This window comes from Rattus norvegicus, chromosome 15 (assembly GCF_021556685.1).
Source record: "Rattus norvegicus strain SHRSP/BbbUtx chromosome 15, alternate assembly SHRSP_T2T, whole genome shotgun sequence".
Classification (NCBI taxonomy): Eukaryota; Metazoa; Chordata; class Mammalia; order Rodentia; family Muridae; genus Rattus; species Rattus norvegicus.
The window spans coordinates 16088432-16108567 of record NC_141548.1 but is presented as its reverse complement, the minus strand read 5'-3'; the positions used below and the strand labels follow the sequence as shown (position 1 = coordinate 16108567).

The following is a 20136-nucleotide window of genomic DNA, read 5'->3' as shown; positions in this document are numbered from 1 at the left end:
CAGGAGTGCTATGCCCTGCTCATGTATCCTGGCACCAGGCGGGGGTCATCTCTAGTATGGTTCTCCTGATGCCCCCTACCCCGCCATACCCAAACCTGCTGGTTGAGGCTCCCGTGCCTCTAGCTCCCTCTAGCTCTCTGCCCAGGGCGCCCTCATGCTGGACTGGTGGTGGTCTCAGGCTCGCTTTTTTTTTTTTTTCAGGAAAAGTTAGGCTACGGATCATTCAGATGCTCACAGGTCAGAACACTGAGTGTTGACATAGCCTCTCTCCTCTCCGCCACTTACTGATGTACATGTGACACATCAGCCACACCTGCAACACCTCTTTCATATTCTGAATCTTCTCGACGGTGAAGACAAAGCAACCAGATCTTTGCCATGTTAAGAAAAATCACCCGAAGCTGGTATAGGGAGGAGGTGATGATTGTTGGAGTCAGCTGGTCCATGGTCAATGCCCACAGCCTAGGGCATTGCAACTTAGCACTCCCGTCCCTGGAAACAGGGTAGCCAGGATTCTGCTGATTGGGCATGTCCACTGGCCTTAAGACATCTCTAACTCCAGAAGACCACACCTTTAGACATTCTTGGGATCTTAAATACACAAGCCAGTCGCTCCCTCTGGAGACCCCTCAGTGACGACTTCAATCCCTTACCCCAGTGTCTGTGACAGGCCGGTCAGGTGGGTCCCATGTCTGAAGAGTCCTCTTACTATCTGGTTTGGTGGATGTTGCCGTACTCCTTTCCCACAATAGAAACCCAAATCTTAGAGCAGGCAAGCCTCTAGCTCACAGACCCACAGCTCCTCAGAAGAACTGGACTTTACTGTTAGATCAATTGATATCAAGCTCCTTATACACAGTAAAACTAGGGGCCTCAGTGTTTTCACTCTGGCTAAGTTTTTTTTTTTCCTCTGTGCCTCCGGAGTTAACACTTGTTTCTCTTTGACGTCTCAGAAACCACTTTTCCCAGAAAAACATCTTGGTCTTCCCTATTTTTCTGTGTAGTTATCACCCAGGGCTCTTGGGGCTTACAGACGCTAATTCAAGTAAACACATGAGAAATCTACAGTACACCGCCAGTCGTCCTATGAGGTGAAGCACCAGACCTTGATCATCTGGCTCTCCTCTTCAGCACTCTCACTATAGAAAGATCGTCCCTAACAAAAGAGCAAACGGGCCCACTCCAGAACGACTGACCAGGTTCAATCCACATACAAAGCCTCTGCTGTGGTGAAAGTCCTGGATAGGACTCTCCTCGGCCTCTTTTGGGTCAGCAGCTCAGTCCTGAGCCATTGCCTGTGAGCTGCGATGCTCTGATTGGCCAAGCCTGGGTCACATGCCAAGCGTGGCTGGATGGAAGAGCTCCCACCTTAACCATATGGACTGAGAGTGGGGGGAGGGGTGACTTCTCCAAAGGAGATGTTGGATGTTGTTACCAGACGGGAGAATGACGATCAGCAGCAGAAATAACAGATGCCCACTACACACACCAACCCAGACTGGATTCGATGCCCAATTTTGTCTTCATAACCACGTATCGGGTGGAGATTTTTGTCGCATGCATTTTTCTCCTCCACTAAGCCGTAAACTCCTCCAGGAAAGAGGCTGAACCCTCTTCCTAAATCTAGAACCCAGTAGAAAAACTTAACACCTAAGTAGTAATCGAACCATGTTTACTGAGCAAATAACCAAATGTATTCATTTAAAAAGAGCGGGGGATGTTACCTCATCTTTCGTAGGCAGCATCAGGGTGAGATGGGAGAAAGAACACAGATGCTAAGTCACTGTTTTTCCAAAGTGCAGTCTGGGAAAACCTCCTGCACCAGAACAAATTGCAGATGCCGGGCAAGCAAGATTGGTTTACTGGGCAGCTCAGTACGTAAGGTGGAAGCAAGTTGAGCAAAAACTTTCTGCGATTTTTATGCACATTTGTGTTAAAATCATGGTATTATAGGAGAGTAAACATCCTCTCCATTGTGTTCCCATGAACTAAAGGTAGGTCACACTTACCCAGCACCTCAGCTTGCTGCCCCTGAAGGTGAGGTTAAGAAGTCTGGTAAGAATCAGCCAGAGCTTCCAGGGACTAAGCCACTACCCAAAGACTATACATGGACTGACCCTGGACTCTGACCCCATAGGTAGCAATGAATATCCTAGTAAGAGCACCAGTGGAAGGGGAAGCCCTTGGTCCTGCTAAGACTGAACCTCCAGTGAACCTCCGGTAATGGGGGGAGGGTGGGGAGGGGAACACCCATATAGAAGGGGAGGAGGAGGGGTTAGGGGTCTGATGGACTGGAAACCGGGAAAAGGGAATAACATTTGAAATGTAAATAAGAAATATCCAATTTAATAAAAATGGAAGAAGAAAAAAGAAGTCTGGTAAGGCACAAGCTTAGCATGCCCAAGGCCCTGCGTTTGATCTTCAGAAACATATCAGTTAATTCATAAATAAGAGACTAAAGAAGTTTCCGAGTCTAGTGAGGAATCAACGTAAGAATTCCAGTGCTCTTCTTCTAAAATGTTGGGGTTTTCCCACTGGAGTGTTTTCTGGTAGTAGGCCTTCAGAACGACTGACGTGCAGCTCCCAGATGCTGTTCTGAAGACACGGTTAAGTGTTTAATCATTTCATCCTTACCACAGGCCTGGGAGACAGGTAGTTTTAACATGTCCGTTTAAAGTCTTGTGTCGCATGTGTGTGTGCACACGCTCACAATGCTTGCCCTTGAGAGGCTTCGGTTCTCTCTTCCCACAGGGATTATGCTGGCACCAGCAGCACTGTCAACCCCCAACGTGCCCACTTTTGTAGACACAGAAACAGATGAAAGTCCTTGTGAGCTTGGGCGGCTGAGGCAGGCTTACCTCAATATCCGTCCCGAGGCTCCTAACGCTCTAGGATGCTTTCTCCTTAAAAGTGGTTCATCTTCCCCTAGGAAATCCACTAGTCATTTAGGAGCCACAGTAAAGAATAAAACTCAGTGAATACAGAAAGATCCAAATAAGACCTTTGATTGAAAAAAAGAAAAAAAGAAAAATTAAAGAGAGGAAGCACTCAAGGACCACTGGTCAGATCTGCGGCTCAGAGGAAAAGAACACGGTTTATCCAAAAGTTGGTCTAATCGCAGAAGAGAAGCCCTTGATTCTTTCTTTCCTCAAGCACCTCTCTAGGTTCTGTAACACCTCTGTGCTTTGAGAACCAGGAGTCGTCTTTAATCTTAGACGTCTGTTTTTATTTTGAATTGCTGTATTTCTTTTTCCCTCCTTACTTCTAGACACCAATGTATTTCTCTCGGTGAAGCATGAGCAAAGCCCGAGGTGCAAGCCAAGCCCTCAGAAATGTGATAGCTGTTACCAAGGATCTGAGGAAAAGTAACAAACCTAGACTCAAAATCAAAACGCTCTACTCTGGTATCTGGGGTGGCAACCATCCTAATCAGAACTGCGAAGGATGGGCTTTGTTCCGGGGGTGCTTGGCTGCAGAGCCACTCTGAAACCCCCTTCTCACCTGTGGATTCCGTGCTGGCTCTAATGAGCACTTCGTTAGAGAACCTTCAAACCTTCTTGCTCTAAGAAGTGCCTGGATGTTTACGGTTGGTGAACACGTGTATCCTGTCTCTCACACACATATAACCTTGACCTACTTTGTTCAAACAAGGAAGCATTGAAATAAGTCAATTTCTTAAGCCTGATAAACGAGGATGAGATGTAATTTTAAATACTCCATGACCTATTCCATCAAGCCAAGTGTAATCAAAGTCTTGTCTTTCTTGCCGCCTCTCCCCCCACACAGAATTGGGTTGAGAATTTTGAATGGGGACTAAGAGAAAGACTAGTAGGCCACCTTGATATATGTTGGTAACAAATGGCACCCCCCCCACCCCCAGAGGCCAAGCGAAATCTTAAAGAGAGGGGGTAAATGTCAGAAGCTAATTATCAAATTAAAAGAACTTTGGGAGGTTCTCTCAAATGCTGGCCTGATACATTCTCACTTTCAGAAGAAATCTCTCCAGGCTGTGGGACGGGCAGCAAGTTTCAGCTCAGCACCTGCAGAGGTCTTGGGAGGTTGTCCTCTGTGGAGAGCCTGCTTTTCATCTCCTTTCCTAACTCTTGGCCTGTTGGGTTCTTCACACTGTCTGTCCACTGTCCAGCAAGGGGCCTGGCCATGGCTCCCTTTTCTTGAGCTCTGTATTTCCATCCAGTTTTGAGCAGCCCCATTTCAGATTGGCCTTTTTATGTTTGATATAAAGAATAGTTGTTGGCCAATTTCATCCTTTCATCGCTGTTCTCTAGGCCTGAATCCAAGTAGTTTGTCAGATGCTCATTAACTCCCCCTTTGGCTCTGTCTAGTGTGTCTCCTAAGCTCATTGTGCCAAGAACTAACGCTTTCTTTTACACGATTCTCTTTCTCTGCTCCATCAGGGAGACAAATTACTTTCCAAAAGGGATCGCCAGGGATGGTTTAATGAGAATTTCTTTGGGGCTAGGCATGGAACGCAATGTAGTTAACATTCGGTGGACTTAATTGGACTTTTCTTTTCTGCCTCTTTTAGAAAAAAAAAAATCTGAAGCTATCCTGTTAATCTCTCATTTGTAATCAATTGTGTTGACTAAACAAAAGTCTAGGTCGTCTTTTCTTCCTGTCCCAGACAATCCTTTGTTGCCTCTAAATGCCTAGTTCTTGAGTGATCCTGGTTCTGTAGATGGGCCCGGTTGTTGACAGTTCATTATTGCGCTTTTGTCCAGTTAATCTTTCTTGCTGTGTTTTGCATGTGCCCGCCTTAATGAGCTCCGTTGGCAATTAACATGTTTCTGGGAGCAAACTGGTTGCTCAGACGTTTGAGAGGGACGTGCAGGGAAAAGGGCAACGCAGCTGCCTTGAGGTTGTTTATTTCCCAGCGTTTTCTCAAGACTCCTGTACCCTCTTTGGCAGCACCCCCTCTTCTCCTCCCTCCCCCTCCCCTCCCCCCCCAGCCCATTTACCACCTGCTCACCTGACATGTTACTGCTCTAACGATAGGGTCTGGCTGAGGCAGCTCTCTTACCTTTTTGTGAGCCAAATAGCAAAATGGGGGGCTCCATGTGAACCCATTTCTGCAGCCAATGCAAGAGCATGCAGCGCACCCCCAAAATGTATCTGGATGCTGGCATTTCTCTGTGCCGTTCTTTGTAGAGAGGAACCTCTAACCCGCCTAAGGCAATAGGACTGTACAATCTGTTATGTACAAGGCTGTGGCTTTGGAAGAAGGTTTTTTTTTTTTTTTTTTTTTTGAGTCTTGCTGGCAGGATTGCTGAAGTGTGAGCAGTCATGGACAGAACAAACATCTTGTAGGGGAAAAGATAATTGGAGTCTTTTTTGTGTCTATGACAGGATTCCCTTCCCCCGCAATTGGATTTTTTTTTTAAAAAAATATTTTTCAGGGTGGCCTCTCCAATTTAATCAAGGTTAGAATATTAATATGCAGCGGATGACTACCTTGTTTAAGTCATTTATTAATATCGCAAACTTCAAGTCATGCAAACAGTTTAATATTACGGAGGGGAAAAAATGAGAGGAAACAGAGCCTTTCACCCACCGATTTCCATGCGGGAAGCTAAGGAGAAGGCAGGCTACAGTGGTTAAGGAGGGAGCTTGGTGGTGGCTATGGAAGGCGCTGGCTACTAAGAAGGTGTTACTACTTAGAAGGTTCCTTGTCCTTTCCAGAAGAACCAATTCTTTCCCATGTCCCACACCCCAAGATAACAGACCTCTTCAACCAAGGAATGGCTTCCGACCTGAGGAAGAGAGAGCTAAGCTGCCTAGATTTGGAAGACCTCTTTATCTGCAATTACTGTCAGATGTGAACTAACACCTTCCCAGGTGCAGGAGACTGACAGGAGGCTGTTGTGGAGGTTAAGTAACAATCAAGAGAAACAACGTGGTGGTGGCGGTGGAGGGCATGAGGGAAAACTACATGGGTTCACTCTAGTCAGAGTTCCTCTTCCTGGCAGCAGGGATGAGCAGGAAGGCCTGGCCACCTGAGCTGTACTTTAAGCTTCAGAGTTTGAAAGGAAACAATCCCCACAGCACTTTGAAACGGCCAACCTGAAGCCACATTTTCCCAGTTTGGGAGAGGAGGAGAGGGGGAGAAGGGGGAGAGATCCTTTTGTAAAATAAAAGTTACATGAAAAGTTACAACAGAAGACTTTCTCAAGGTCCCATTGCTTGATGGTTAGAAAGCTAGCCGTCTTGATGGTACCCTCCCTTTCATTTAATAGTTTTTTATTAAGAGAAGGACACTCGACTGTAATTTCCTGCAAGCCAATTCCCTTCACACTCCAGGGCTCAGCATTCCCCTTTGTATAAATGTCTTCCTGAGGTGTTTTAAGATATGCTTCACATGATAGGATCTCCAAGCAGCATACCTGAAAAGGGAACTCTTGGGAGATGATGGTGGTGGTGGTGGTGGTGGTGGTGGTGGTGGTGGTGGTGATGATGATGTGCTGGAGGATGATGATGTTGAGGATAATGATGTGGGATATGATGATGTGGGGGATGAGGAGGAGAAAAAGGAGGAGGAGGAGGAGGAGGAGGAGGAGGAGGAGGAGGAGGAGGAGGAGGAGGAGGAGGAGGAGGAGGAGGAGGAAAAGAAGCTGTTTTGATAGAAATGACTGTCTTAGAGTACTTCGGTGGTCTAGAACTGAGTGGGGTCTAAGAATGGCAAGCGAAGTTAATAAAACACTTTGAGAAGAATGGAGAAGTGAAGGGATTGACTTCTCAAACTCAAACAGCCTCCAGGAGCGAAGTTCATATTCTCTGCGGCCTGTCCTCCGCACCCCTCCGGGGTTTCCTGGGCTTTAGAGCGAACAGAGAGAGTTGGTCGTTTAATCTGCCTGCTCCTGTGGGTCCCGATCTCTCCTCAGGGAACTGCAGCCAGAACAAGATAGCATTTAAATTCCCTCTGGCTTCCTCGCCCCCCTCCCCTGGCTACGTCTTCCCAGACTTGGGGGAGGAGGAAGGGGAGGAATACAAAAAAACGAGGACGCTCTCCTTTCAGGAAATGGAATTCTAATGTACGCGTTCCTATTTCTGAATCGGAGGTACTAAAAATACCCCTGCGACAGCCTGAGGAAGCTGTCGCTGTCCTCTGTGCAAACAAAATCGACAATTCTTCTCAGCAATGGGTCTTCGGATTGGGAGGGGGCCCAGGACAGAAGGTTTGGCTGTGACCAGGATAGATCTTCCACCCTGGCCAGGAGCTTCTCCAGGCCACAATCCTGAGACTGCTTTCCATCAATGAAAACTGAAGGAGGCGATGGTCTCTTAGAAGCCCGGACTTTGGATTCCTGCCCTTCCTAGCCGTGGAACTCTGGGCATGTCATTTAGATGGTCTCTCTGCCTCTATATTTTTCTCTGCAGAGTGGGAATAATCACACACACACACACACACACACACACACACACACACACACACACACACACACACACCACACCACACAACCAGCTTGCAAATTGTTGTTAAAGCTACAGTGAAGGTGTTGAGTGCCTGGCTGGGAAAGAGAGCCCTGGAAATAGAACTCTCTCTCTCTCTCTCTCTCTCTCTCTCTCTCTCTCTCTCTCTCTCTCTCTGATGGAAGTCACTGGCACTCTCAGTAATGAGTGCCTACTGTATACAACGCGTTGGGCTAACCCTCCCTAGTTACTATCAGAGTTACCTGGGATTGCCCTTTGCAGTAATCATCCTTCCCTCCAAATAGCCTCTACCCGCGGTGGAAATCCGGGTGGGGTCAGCGCTCAGCAGTTTTCACCCCCTCAGCTCGGAGGCTGTGTGGAAGAGTACTCCCGGGCCCTGCGCCGCGTTTCCTCTGGTGTAGAAGAACAGTGTTCCAGAAGACGTGGGCTGAATCACCGCGCCGATATTAAAAGTGTGGAGGGGGTGGGGGTGGAGGGAGGAGGCCAGGCGCGACGCGCCAGTAATCCGAGCTCTTGATTATCTAGATTCGGATCAAACGGGGCGGCGGCGGCCAGCCCCCTCCTGGGAATGATTAGATGATTAATGTAATGCTGTTTGAAGGGTCTCTGTTTTCTCTCTTAATTTGGGTCATTACTTAGAAAGCAAGCGTGAGATCATTTCATCAGCGTGCATGGCGGCAGAGATAGCTATTGAGGAAGTGGGCTAACTGCGTGGTAATCAGGACCCGGGAGGACACGGCGGCCAGCTCCGGGAGCTGGGCGCGCCCTCCCGCGGCAGGGTGCGGCTTACCGACCAGCCAGCCCAGACCAGAGGCGCAGGCAAAGGACAACCAGAGAGCTTGAGAGCAAGGCCTAGGCTGGACAACCTCTAGCTGTCGCCTTCAGAGGAGGCTAGGACCGTGGTTACGCTCCTTAAGCCCCCGGCCTTTTTCCTAAATTGCATGTTACTGAGATCGGAATACCCAAACGCATCCACAGCATCCAGCCACTTTTGACCCTTAATTGTTTTTTTTTTTTCCTCACCCAAATAAGAATCCCAAGCATCTGCTCAGTCACCAAATAAAACCTTGGACTATTGATGGAGCTGGATGGAGGTCTTTTCAGCCCATGCTCCCGGGTGCTTTAATATACCAGCATACCAGGAGTACGGGTTTAACCTTAGCTTGGCCCCGGTGTCCCAAGGAAGTCACATTCGGGAAAGAAAAAGCTATAAACGCCTAGTTCCGCTCGTTCTTTGGATTGGTTGAGCTGACCTCGTGGCAAGGGGATGGGGAAAAGAAGACGCGCACTAGTGGTTCTGTTTATTGAGTCATATATGTGTAATATTCCGTGTTCGCTTGTACAGGAGAGATTACAAGGTTGTGTGAAGACGGCTGGGGGCATCACGTTCTTCTGGGCGCTCATGGTGACAGGCTGGGATTAAAAGCCGGCTGCCTGAGGAGAAGCCGAGGCCTGGAATTAAACATGTTTCAGCGCACTGGATTTAAATACGTTTCCTGAATGTACAAAGGTGGGAGCCACGCGTTTGCTGCCGGTCATCGAGGACACGTTTACATTTCCCAAAAATATGCTGGTTTCGATAAATAGATTTTAGCCTCTCTGCTATAGTTTTTTTCCTTTTAATTTTAGAAATAAGTTTATACGTGGGATCTGCTCGGGTTGGTACAGGGCAGGAAGAAAGGACAAGGCAGTAGCTCTCAGCTCTGAACTGTCCTGGCTAGGCCCTTTGCTGAGGGGGTGGCGGTGGGACCCACGCTGTCATGAAGTTTGCGCACATGTTTCTTTAAGTCAAAGTTTCTGCAAAAACCTTTGCCGCAAGTGGCGCATGTGAAGGGCTTCTTGTCGTTGTGGGTGTGCATGTGGAAGGTCAGATTGTACACCTGGTGGAAGGCCTTGTTACAGATAGTGCATTTGTACTGCTTCTCGCCGCTGTGTGTGAGCTTGTGGTTCTTGTAGTTCCCTGCGGAAGAGCAAAAACCAAAACCAAAAAAGTAGGGGTTTGTAGTGGAATGAGACCTCCCCCCAAGTCCCGCACCACCACCCCTCAGTCCCTGCAGCAGCTCAGAAAGCGATGCTTGACTGGGCGGGCGTGACCTCTCCAAACTAAGAAGTTGTCAAACTTCGTCTGCATCAAGGCGGGAGTGCTCCGGAAAGAACTGTGGACCAGGTCTTTACCCAGCCGACACAGGCCCTGCCCTGCCTGGTACAGAGGCCCACGAAGCGTGCCTCCTGCCGAGCTCTGCCAGCTGGGAAACTTTTTGTGCAGCCTAAGAAGGCAGTGGGTTCTTAGAGCTGATGCCTCGTTCCAAGAAATCCGCACAAATCTAGGCTCCGTAGCTCAGTTCTTGGCATCCCCCCCCCATCCCCACTGCTATCTGAAAATACAAAATTACATTGGAAATTGAATAGAGTCCCAGGCTCTGGGAGCACTGGAGACTTGGCCACCACCAACCCAGCCTCTCAATCTTAAACTGTTCCTACAGGAAGATACTGCTTAGATTTTTTTTTTCCTTGAAAGGAAGTAGCGCTTACAAAGGGAAGGAAGCTCGTTCTCAAAAGCCATACTCTCTACGTTTCCTTTTGGCCATTTCCTTAATTCCCAGCTCCAAAATTCAGTGTTCCGGAGAGTCAAGCCTGAAACAGCGAGGTCTACCAACCCAGCCGGGAAAGCGTGCACCTCTATCTGCACAACCCGATTCCAAGAATTGCTGCGCCCTAGCCTGCGGCTTTTGTGCTGCCTCTACCATACTCACCTCCTTCTCAGCACACCCCCCCCTCCCCTGTGACCCTCTGAACCCTAAAGAGGAGATGAGGGAGTGCCTAGCTTAGCACCTCACCTTTTTGGTGAAAGCCCTTGCCGCAAAACTCGCAGACGAAGGGCTTGTAGCCCGCGTGGATGCGGATGTGCGTATTGAGCGTGGAGCTGCGATTGAAGGCTTTGCCGCACTGGTTACACTTATGTGGTTTTTCCTGCGGAGAGGGGCATGCGTACAGTAAGGCCGAGACCTAGGCAAGGGACACAGCAGATCCCCCCACCAAGGGTAAGGAGAATCGAACACCGTCGCTCAGACTAGGGCGGTGGTGCGCGCGTCGACAGGGCCTGACCTGGGGCCACGTACCTGGGTATGGATAATTTTGTGTCTGCAGAGAGTGCTGGCCTGGCGGAAGCCTTTGCCACAGACTTTGCACACAAACGGTCTAGCTCCGGTGTGGACAGGCATGTGGCGGGTGAGGTTATAGTGAGCATTGAACACCTATGGAAGGATGAGAGCGGAACTTGGGCTGAGTCTGCCAAGGGCCTAGAATCAGCCCGGGAGGCTACAATTTACCTCCCCCAACCAACCTTCCCATCCTAAGCCCGAGTCTTTTTTGTCAACTGTGTGAGGATTGACAACGTCCCCATTTTACAGAATAGGAAACTGAGGCTCATCTGGGCATCCAATGGAGTACACAGCTATGGGGAGCTCCTCAGCTTGAGAGAGAGAGAGAGAGAGAGAGAGAGAGAGAGAGAGAGAGAGAGAGAGAGAGAGAGAGAGAGGTACAAGGCTGCCCAAGAAACCAGGGGCTGCTAGCTCCCTCCCCCCAGAACCTTAGGCCTCACCTTGCCGCACACTTCGCAGGTGAAGTTTTTGGGTTTGCTGTCAGTAGAGCCCCCCGGTAGTTTGCTGTGGCTCTTGACTCCCCCTCGTTCAGCGGTCAAGGCCGAGTTCTCCTTCAGCACCTGCTCCAGCGGCGCATGCAAGCGCTCCTTATGGGGATAGGAAGCTGGGTGGGGGAACTTGTCCGCAGTCAGGCTGGCCAGTTTGGCATTCTCCAGCAGAAAAAGCTTGGGGTGAGCAGCCAGGGAAGTGGGGGCCTGTGCGTTGAGGAGGCCAGATGGGAAAAGGTGGCCTCCGAGGAGCTCCGATGGTGGGTAAGTGGTGGAGTCCAGGTAGTTGAAGTAGTAGAGAGAGCCGCTGGCCGGCAGCCCCACAGCCTGGTTGATGACCTGCGGCTTGATGACCCTGCCGGCGGGCAGCGCAGAAGGCGCAAGGCCCAGTTCGGCCTTGCAGCACACGCCACAGTTGGTTTTGCACAAGCCACTGGCGCCGCACACTGGGCCCCCCCCGCCGCTGCCTCCTCCTCCACCGCCGCCCGCCCGGAGGCTGCTTTTCCAGAACTCCGAGTAACTGAGCAGTGTCTTGGACGGCACCTCGTAGCCTAGAGGCTGGAGGGGGATCATACAGGGCAGCGGCGAGCAGAGGTTGAGCAGTTTCTTGCTCTGGCTGCTGTCTGCCTCTAGCGCAGCAGGCCGGGGCTCAAAAGGCGCTCGGGGCTCGGACGTCTTGGCCATGATGCGCTCGATGGAGAAAGCTAGTGTTTTCGAAGTGGCCGGTGACGCTCCAGCGCGCGGGCAGGCCGGGGGCACCATGGTCTCCAGGGAAGCTGAGCTGGCCATGGCGCGCCAAGCTGAGCCAGGCTGGGCCAGGGCACAGCCTCTCTCCTCTAAGTCTGCATTCCGGAAAAGGCAGGGGGGAAACCGCAATTTAATAAGCACCTAGTCGGCCCGGGTCACCCATTTGCATTCAAATGAACAGAAGCAGAACAAAGTGCACCCAAGGGTACCAAATTACCGCCCATTAACCCGGCGCGCAAAGGAACCCACCAGCTCTTGCCCTGGGACTATGAAAGGGGAAGAAGGGGGAGGCCGTACAAAGGAAAGGAGAGGGGGTAGAAGAAAGGAGTCTCAAATTAACACTCCCCAACCCTTCCCTGGACCCAGGCCTCCGCCACGCGTGCTGGGAGCTGGGCACGGAAAGAGCAAAGTTAAAGAGGACCGGAAGAGCCACCCCGCTTTTACCTTTTTCCCCCACCGCCAAGGAGATGCGTTCCGAGCCATGCAGCGTGTCTCTTCTGTCACATTTTGATGGCAAACATCTTCCCCTCCGCGTGAGATCACTGTCTTTTACATTCAGCTGACATCACATGAAGTCACTTGAAGTGGAATGACATGGGCGGCGGCGCGACTCCCGTTGAGGACCCTGCGTTCCCCCGCGCCTGCCGGCCGCCGCCACCGCCCCTCAAACTTTAAAGGAGGCAACTAGCGCCCGCGCTCCCTTCGGGAAAGTGCGAGCCGTTTGCGAATCGGGAAGGAGGGAAGAGAGGGAGGGGGGAGGGGGAAGAATCGTGATGGTTTTGCCGGTGGAAGGAGGTGGGGGCCGCCCAAACCCAAACCTAGGCAGAGTTCCTTGCGTGATTCACAACTTTGGGGGGCCTACAGGTTTAGGGTACGCGGGGAAGGCGGGGTGTCCTGGACGCGCTACCTCAAAGGGCCCCTGGGTGTCCGTCTAATCACCGAAGTATCCCTTAGCCCTGCGCAGCCGAGCTGGGCACTGTGCTAATAAACTGCCATTTACCTACGGAGCCGGCGCCAGCCCCGAACACGCGCAAATGATAATTACCTCATTAGGATGTGGCGCATGGACGCGGGCGTCGCGTTTGGAGGGGGAACTTGTTAATGGGGAAATATTAATTTATGCAAAAGCAACGAGCTCGCCTTGACTGGCGTCGGAGGTCGAGAGAGAGCTCCCCACCGCCTAAGGACGACCTCGAAGAGTCCGGAAGGGCAGGCGGCGCGCCGGGATCCTGGGGACCTGGGGAAGGGTGGGTGCGCCTGCAGCTCTCTGGCCCACTTCTTGACTAGGGCTGGGGGATTCTTGCCCTGAGAACCCGGGGACTGTTTGAGAAGCTAATCGATCCGAATTGCTGATTTGTGATCGGGTTTGAGAGGCAAAGCCAGGCTCCGCGCCTGGTTTAGGGCTGCGTGCGGGGAGGATTCGGAGGGCAGCTCTCCCGCTGTTGGGTACTTACTGTTTGTATAATTGAGAAGGTCCAATCTCCACCTGTTTAAGGAGCAGATTGAAACAGCAGAACCTCCCCTGGATCCTATTAAAACGTTTTTCCTCCTAAGGCCATTCAGTCGAACCAATTTTCCGAAGTGATTCATAGAGCTGAATTCTGCCAAAGCAGCTCTTTCACTTTTAGCCACTAAAGCACCGCGTGGAACCGGGTTTTGTGTTTTTCTAAAATAAAGAGAAGGATTATCAGAGGGGAGAGGGAGGGAGTCCGAAGGGGGGCGGGCAAAGACTTAGTGTGGCCAGAGGTACAAGCAGAGGGAAGAAAAGGCCCTTTTCTAGACAGGCCCTAAGTAAGTTCGGAGGAATTCAGCATTTTTTTGTGCCTGGCGCACAAAAGCAGAGCGCTCCGCACTGGGTTTGGAGGGGCTGAATTCGTGTTTGCAGACCATTCCACCTGCGTATCACAACAAACTGCTCAAAGACGCTCCAGCGCTTTCAACAGGCCTGGTGCTCTTGGCGACAACAAAAGTGGTCGAGGCTGAGGGTTCTTATTGGGGGCTGGGGAGGGGGTAGCTAGAGAAGGAGAGAATTGGGTTTAGGGAAAGGGGGGGTGCATGGGGTTTTTGAAAACTTTTGGCTGTTTTTGTTCGTCGGACAATTATATCTTGCCAGCCGGCTTTTGCAAGACCAAGAGCTTTGTCGCCGTAACGGCAGTTTAAGAGGATTACGGTGGGTATAATATGAGCAAACAGGGTTGAGGGTTTGATAGTCAATTCCATCTCCAGAGATACAGCATCAGCGGAGCCCGGAGAGTGCCGGTGAAGGCAAACCCTCTTCTTCTCCGTTTCGGGCAGATTTTGCGGCTGAGTGTCCGTCGGATTCCAGGCCCACTACTACCCGTCCCAGGGAAAACTGCCCATCCAATGCCGGACGAGTAAAGCTCTAGTTTGGATCGCAGACAAACAACATGCTCTCCTCTGCAAAACTTCTCTTTTCTTCCACCCACCTATCCAGCTGTGGCTCCTCTGACAGTCATTTCAGGCCAGGTGTGGCTATAGCAGGTAGAGAAAGGAAAAGTGTAGCCGGGGACAGGTGGGGGTTGGGGGGGACAACAAACAGAGGTCTCCAAGGAGAAGGGGCAGTGAAAGTGATCTGGAATAGATCAATAATCTCATCCTGCCACACTCTGGAACTGCCCTCAAATTCAGCAGTTAGGAGTCTGTCCCCTACTGTCCACCACCATACACACAAAACTCAAACTTCCAGATATCAAAGCTCAAGACCTGCCCAACTGGAGAAGAATATTTTCACGCGGCCCATTTAATTTAAGACATTTCCACGGGGATGTTAAGTCCACACCCAGTGACCCCTTTTCTTCATGTAAATGACAAACTTATGAGTGACCCTCCTCTCCCACCAAATCTGATGCAAACCACTCACCCAGCACTGAGACAACATCAGTTCACCTGCAGCGTCAAAACCTGAATTTCTACCCCCGACTTTGCTGTGGAATCCTGCTTGCCACCAGTCTTGCACTCCAACCCCTTTCCCCAACGGGGCAGTTGTGTCTCTCTAACGTTCTTCCACCTGAACGCTATGCCAGTTTGAATACCCGGGCAAACTGAAAGGCTTCCAAGGGCTTCCTGAGAACCTGCCTCGCCGTCCCTTCTGTAACTGTAGAACTCTCTCTCCCTCTCTCTCTCTGTCTCTCTGTCTCTCTCCCTCCGGCACCACAAAGCAGAGAGCTACCTCCACAGAAAGAAAACATTTGGGTAAAAACAAGTTGCCCCTAATGTGCCTCTCTTTCCAAATGTTGGGCGAATACACTGGCTCTTGTGAAAGTATCTAATTAGCTTCCACAAACTTCTTCCTTGCCTGCAGATTATATTGAAGTGGAGGGTTGGAAACTATTTTACACCTTGCCACTCACATGTTAATTAATCTCTATCTAACCCTAATTGCAGTTTATTCAGGCGCCGCTCAACAGCTCACCCACACAATAAACACTGATCCTACTTTTATACATATTACTTCACGTTAACACATTGAGTAATTAGCTCCAGAACCAACTAATAGTGCAAACAAATATTTTCTGTAAACGAGATGATTTCAGGCAGAATAATAGAAGGCTGGGGAAATGTCATGCGTGGTGGAGGGTGTGCTGAGGCCCTCATTCCTGGCCCCCCTCCTCCAAATTCATTTTCCCAGGACACACCGGTTTTATAAAGTCCGGTTTTCCTTTAAGAAGGCTGAGGCAACTATAGAAATTCAACTTCCAGAATTTTAGAGTTGGCGGAGAGAGTTCTGTGAGATTAGGGGGTGACCCTTTTTTAACCTACAGGTTTTCAGAGTGTGTGTGGGGGGTCCCAAATAAGCCCACATGTGGTCTGCTGGGGATCTAAGCTGGTCTCTCAAAGCATGTTGTTGTGTGCCAGAAAAAAAATAGTTTTGGGAAACTTCCTACTTTAAAAACCTTTCTTCTGAAACAGTAGTTTCTCTCGGGAAGGGGTGACTTTCTGGGTTTACCATGCTTTTCAAAGCCCAACAGGCCACAAGCTCCACTGCCTATCTAGGATGTGAACCTAGAGAGCAAGAGACTGAGAGAAGGGCAGCAGACACCTGCCCAAGAGGAGCCTACAGCTTGGCATCACTCTCCTGGCCCCAGGGACTGGATTCACGGGTGGTTGTGATGGTGGTAGTGGTGGTGGGGTGCAATCAGGAGACGCAGTCCGTCAAGCAGGGCCTTTTGATCAACAGGGTCTTGCCCAGCGGTAGGCCTCAGCTCCAGGCTGGTGCAAAAACAAGACTCTTGTTTCTTTGCCATCTGGTCTTGGCGTGGGCACTACTAAGTGAGCCTGACGCTCCTCCGGATCCCAACACTTCCTATTTTTCACAACCCAGTCCCCTAGCCCAGCATCTCTTTGGCACTGTGGGCCCTGTCTTAGCCTGGACCTCTGTAATCTCAGGCCATGTGATGCCACACCCGGGCCAAGCTATGCAATGCACACACCACTGAGTAGGGATGTGTGCCCAACTCTAAAGACCGAACGCAGTGTTTTAATTGAAATCGCAGGCTTAACCACAGCTGGCGGCTGCCTATTGATTTTTGCAGGAGCTTCTTTTGTAGGAAGCATATTAAATATGACTGGCCACATCAGGGCTTTGCCTGTCTCTCCGCCTTTTCCCTTTGGCCATTTTATGGCCACTAACTCGAACCAATGTAATAATGACTTCTGTGTAAGAAAAAAAAAATCAGTTCCAGAAATCGCCCACACTTTAGGACAAATTACTTAGCAGATGCCTTCCCGGAATGCAGACAACCTCAGAGGAAAATCCCTTTCTTGTATAGAAGCTCACACATTCGCACCAGCTTCTGGCACCCGGAAAGAAAAGCAGGCATTTTGACTCCCAACTCCGAAAAGGTGCTGCAATTCTAGCCTAGGCGACCATTGTCTCTTAGTTCTGGACGGCAAGGGACACTATTATTTTTTAAATTGTTGTTAATATTATTTTCTCCACTGACTGCAAAACATAATAGGTCATCATAAGCTATCTTACACTTGGGGGGAGTAGTTCTGAGTTTGGGAAACCGCTGAGCAAATTTGGTTTTATCAATGTTCCCCTCGCGGATTTATTTAGGAGTGGTTGGGGGAGCGAACCCAAACCTTAAAAAAAACTTTCAGCATTTCTCTTCCTATTTCCCCACTCCTCTTCCTTCTCTTCCTTCCCCTCCACTTAAAATATGATTTATGTAGGAGCCAGCTTTAGCCGCTGCTTAAAATTCATTAACTTCTGAAGAGAAATTGATCTGCTATCCTCCTTTTCACCCCAGGAAACATCTCACTGAAAACATTTGAACAGCCTTGCCTTGTTCAAGGCACAGGGGCCTCCGCCTTTGGTGAGCGTTGTTCTCTGTGTTGAGAGACAAAGAGCCCCAGATACCCTGGCCCAGCAAGGCAAGAAGCACGCGTGTGCCTGAAAAGCGGTCGGGTTCCAGGTACCGCACACTCCCAGGCCTAGACCACCAAGATAGATGGGCTGCTTTGGTCTCTGCTTGCATTCTTTGGGTGCTGCAGTGCGAGCTTGAGTAGCACAAAGCCCTCCCTGCTCTCTCTCTGCACCCAGCAGCTGTTTACCAGCACTCCTAGTATTCAGGGACTGCCTTGCAAATTTCAATGTACCCGCGGACAGTTTTCACCTTAGACCGGAAGTCTCCAGGCCTTCAGCCAGAGGCAGATAGTGGGGGGGGGGGGCGGTGATACAAACCTATGTGGATTTCCGGGGAATCCTTCCAACAACTGGGTGGTCACAGCGGAGGACACTCTCTGGTCTTCAGAAATCTGGGAGGTGCAGGCACTCCTAGGACGGAGGGAATCTCCCCAGAGTGCGGCTCTGTAGTTTCTACCCTTGCAGGTTCGGTGCACTCTCCTCTCTGCCCTGGATGCATATATAATCACAAACATATATATGCATATCGTAGATATGCATATGCATGCATATCGTGTGTATGCATGTGTGTATATTCTATCGACATTCTAGAAATGGCACTTGATTAAGACTCTAATCCAATACTTGGCGCAGCATTTTGCAAGCGGACGTGCCACTTCTCCAGGTACGGGGAAAGAGTGTTCCTTTACACCTGAGTCTTCTTAAGACTTGATTCTGGTATGCAATCCAAGAGAAGTTATTTATAAACAACAACTATGTATATTTTAAATGCATGGGACACGTAGACGTGTCCCATGAAATAAAAGGCGCTTTGGTGAGTGACAGGCCCAGTGGAGTTGGAAGATGTGGACTTACCCCTGCAAAGATGGCTTAGGGTCCTCCCCGTTATTTAACTTGGCAGCTGGTTAAACTCCTCAGTGGAGCCTGCCCTAAAGTATTAGCGTTAAGAGCTAAGAGCAGGAGTTAAGCAACTTAAGAGAGCAAAGGGTAAGAGGAAGGGATTTCAAAGTCCCTCAAACTTCTGCGGTTCATAAGGCGGTGGTGAACAGAACTGGATTGAGCATTTCATAAGGACCTGAGCTGTTGTGTTTGCTCAGCTAGCAGGTGCCTGGCTGCATTTTGTGCCTGTGGCTTTAACAAGAACTCCCTGTGCGCACATTCAAAAGGAAAAGTTCTTTTCGGGTTTCTCACACGTTCAGCCCTGTCCTGTCTTTTCCTTACCTAGAGGGAGCTCAGTCTTTTGTTTTGCTGGGAATCTGTGGTCTGACTTAAGCAGACAGAAATGGAAGACTCTAGAAATGCTGAATAGAGCTGCACCCAGAATGAAACCATCTCTTCCTCCATCCGTGTCTGTGCTACGTACAGTCCTTCCTCTTTGGGTGTGACTCTGGGATAACACGGAGCAGACAGACTCTTGTACTTTGCCAGATGTAGTACTAAGTTAAGCACCTGTAGTACTAAGTTAAGCACCTATGCCAGTCAGCACTCAGAGCGTCCTAAGTCAGAGCCTTTGGCCCTCATCTCCATGATAAAGATGGGAAGGTTGAGATTCCTGGAGGAGGTGCAACACACACAAATTCACACAGCTGGTTAAGAGGTTCTTTGTAGAGCATGGACTCATAAATAATATGCAAAAACAAAACCAAACCAAACCACACCAAACCAAACCAAATCACCACCACAACAAAACCAAAGCTAATTGGTGCTGCTGGTGGGATAGAAAAAGCGATAAACACTTTGGAGAAGTGCTTGGCAGTGCCTATTAAGGGTGGGTGTTTGTATCACGTGTGATCCATCCATTGCATGCCTACCTGTGCATCCAACAGAAATGCCTTATCTCCAGTCACTAAGAGGCATTCGCTACAAGTGTCCACGGCAGCATAAGTTTTTGCATCCCTAAAGTGGCAGCTGAGTGACCAACCATTACCAGAGGAACCTGGAGTTAAGTGGTGGCTTATTCACGACCTAGAACAGTATGCATCACTGAGAATGACTGGCTACCGAAATATATAATGGCAGGAATGACTCTCACAAATACCACATTATGCAAAAGAAATTGGATCCAAGAGTTAAAATGTTTTGAAAGAAGCAAAATGCGAATAAGAAGGGAGCCTCTGGGGCGCTGAGTTCTTGAGCAAAGAGCTTGCAGGTTCATGAATGTTTATCAGGTAGTGCATACACAACTTTCTACTTCTCTCCATGTAGTTTATACTTAGATATATATCTGTTAGATCCACATATCGATACGTGCTTATCATATTCATGTGTCTGTTAATAAGTAAATAATCATAGTGAATTTGTCTGATTGCTCCCAGTCCTCAATTTCCAAAAGAGTACTGCTACCCTCCTGCCTCTTGGCTAATATTTCTTTAATATCCTCCTCCGGACCAGAGCATCATAGCAGTTAACTGTCCCTTAGGCAAGCTCATACAAATGAGTGATATTCACTTTCTACCAGGGTTGTCTTTGCAGTTGGGGTTTGGCCCATTGTTCCAGGGACCTTACTGAGTGCTCAAGCACACTAAGTCTGGGGTGGCCATTTAAAGGGGTTCTCCCTTGCTCTTTGCTTCAGCAGGCGGTGAGAGCTGTAAACGTGAGCATCCCTTTGTTCAGGGCTTAGGTTAGGGGCCACCTCAGACTTTGGCAGTTTGCCTTCTGAGGTGGAAGAGCTTGGTAAGTGCAAGAGAACACTGGATGGGGACTTTGTAGGAACCAACATTAATAGAAAGCTTTGGCAAATCTTTAGAGCCCAACTCACTGGGGTTTGGCCATATACAAGGGCAAAGGGAAAAAAAAACAGACAGAATCTTGGCTCTCTGGCAAGTGACCCAGTTAGCGGAATGAGCAGTTTTGCTCTTGGAAAGGGTGGGGACGTTTATTTTAGAAAAAAAAAAAGAAGCTTTGG

At 49.5% G+C, this 20136-nt stretch overlaps 1 protein-coding gene and 1 non-coding gene across 3 annotated transcripts; both read right to left on the bottom strand.

Annotated features, from left to right (window-relative positions):
- Positions 1-203: 203 nt before the first annotated feature.
- On the bottom strand, positions 204-332 carry LOC120097240 (small nucleolar RNA SNORA17). Its single transcript, XR_015639197.1, has one exon. It is a non-coding gene; the product is annotated as a small nucleolar RNA SNORA17 (small nucleolar RNA).
- An 8403-nt stretch (positions 333-8735) lies between these two features.
- Positions 8736-12529, bottom strand: Fezf2 (Fez family zinc finger 2). Of its 2 annotated transcripts, none has more exon segments than NM_001107251.1 (5): positions 8736-9406; positions 10284-10416; positions 10566-10700; positions 11048-11937; positions 12287-12529. In NM_001107251.1, coding segments are annotated over 4 exon segments (1368 nt in total). In that variant the 5' UTR covers positions 11885-11937; positions 12287-12529; the 3' UTR covers positions 8736-9143.
- Positions 12530-20136: the final 7607 nt, after the last annotated feature.

What these genes read in the sequence shown, in the direction of transcription:
- Fezf2 (XM_087585532.1), bottom strand. Translation starts at nt 11,884, where the DNA reads ATGGCCAGCTCAGCTTCCCTGGAGACCATGGTGCCCCCGGCCTGCCCG. An exon ending in ACAAAATTATCCATACCCAG is followed by an intron (nt 10,417 to 10,565) that starts GTACGTGGCCCC and finishes CCCTCTCCGCAG; the next exon opens with GAAAAACCACATAAGTGTAA. An exon ending in CAAGGGCTTTCACCAAAAAG is followed by an intron (nt 9,407 to 10,283) that starts GTGAGGTGCTAA and finishes GCTCTTCCGCAG; the next exon opens with GGAACTACAAGAACCACAAG.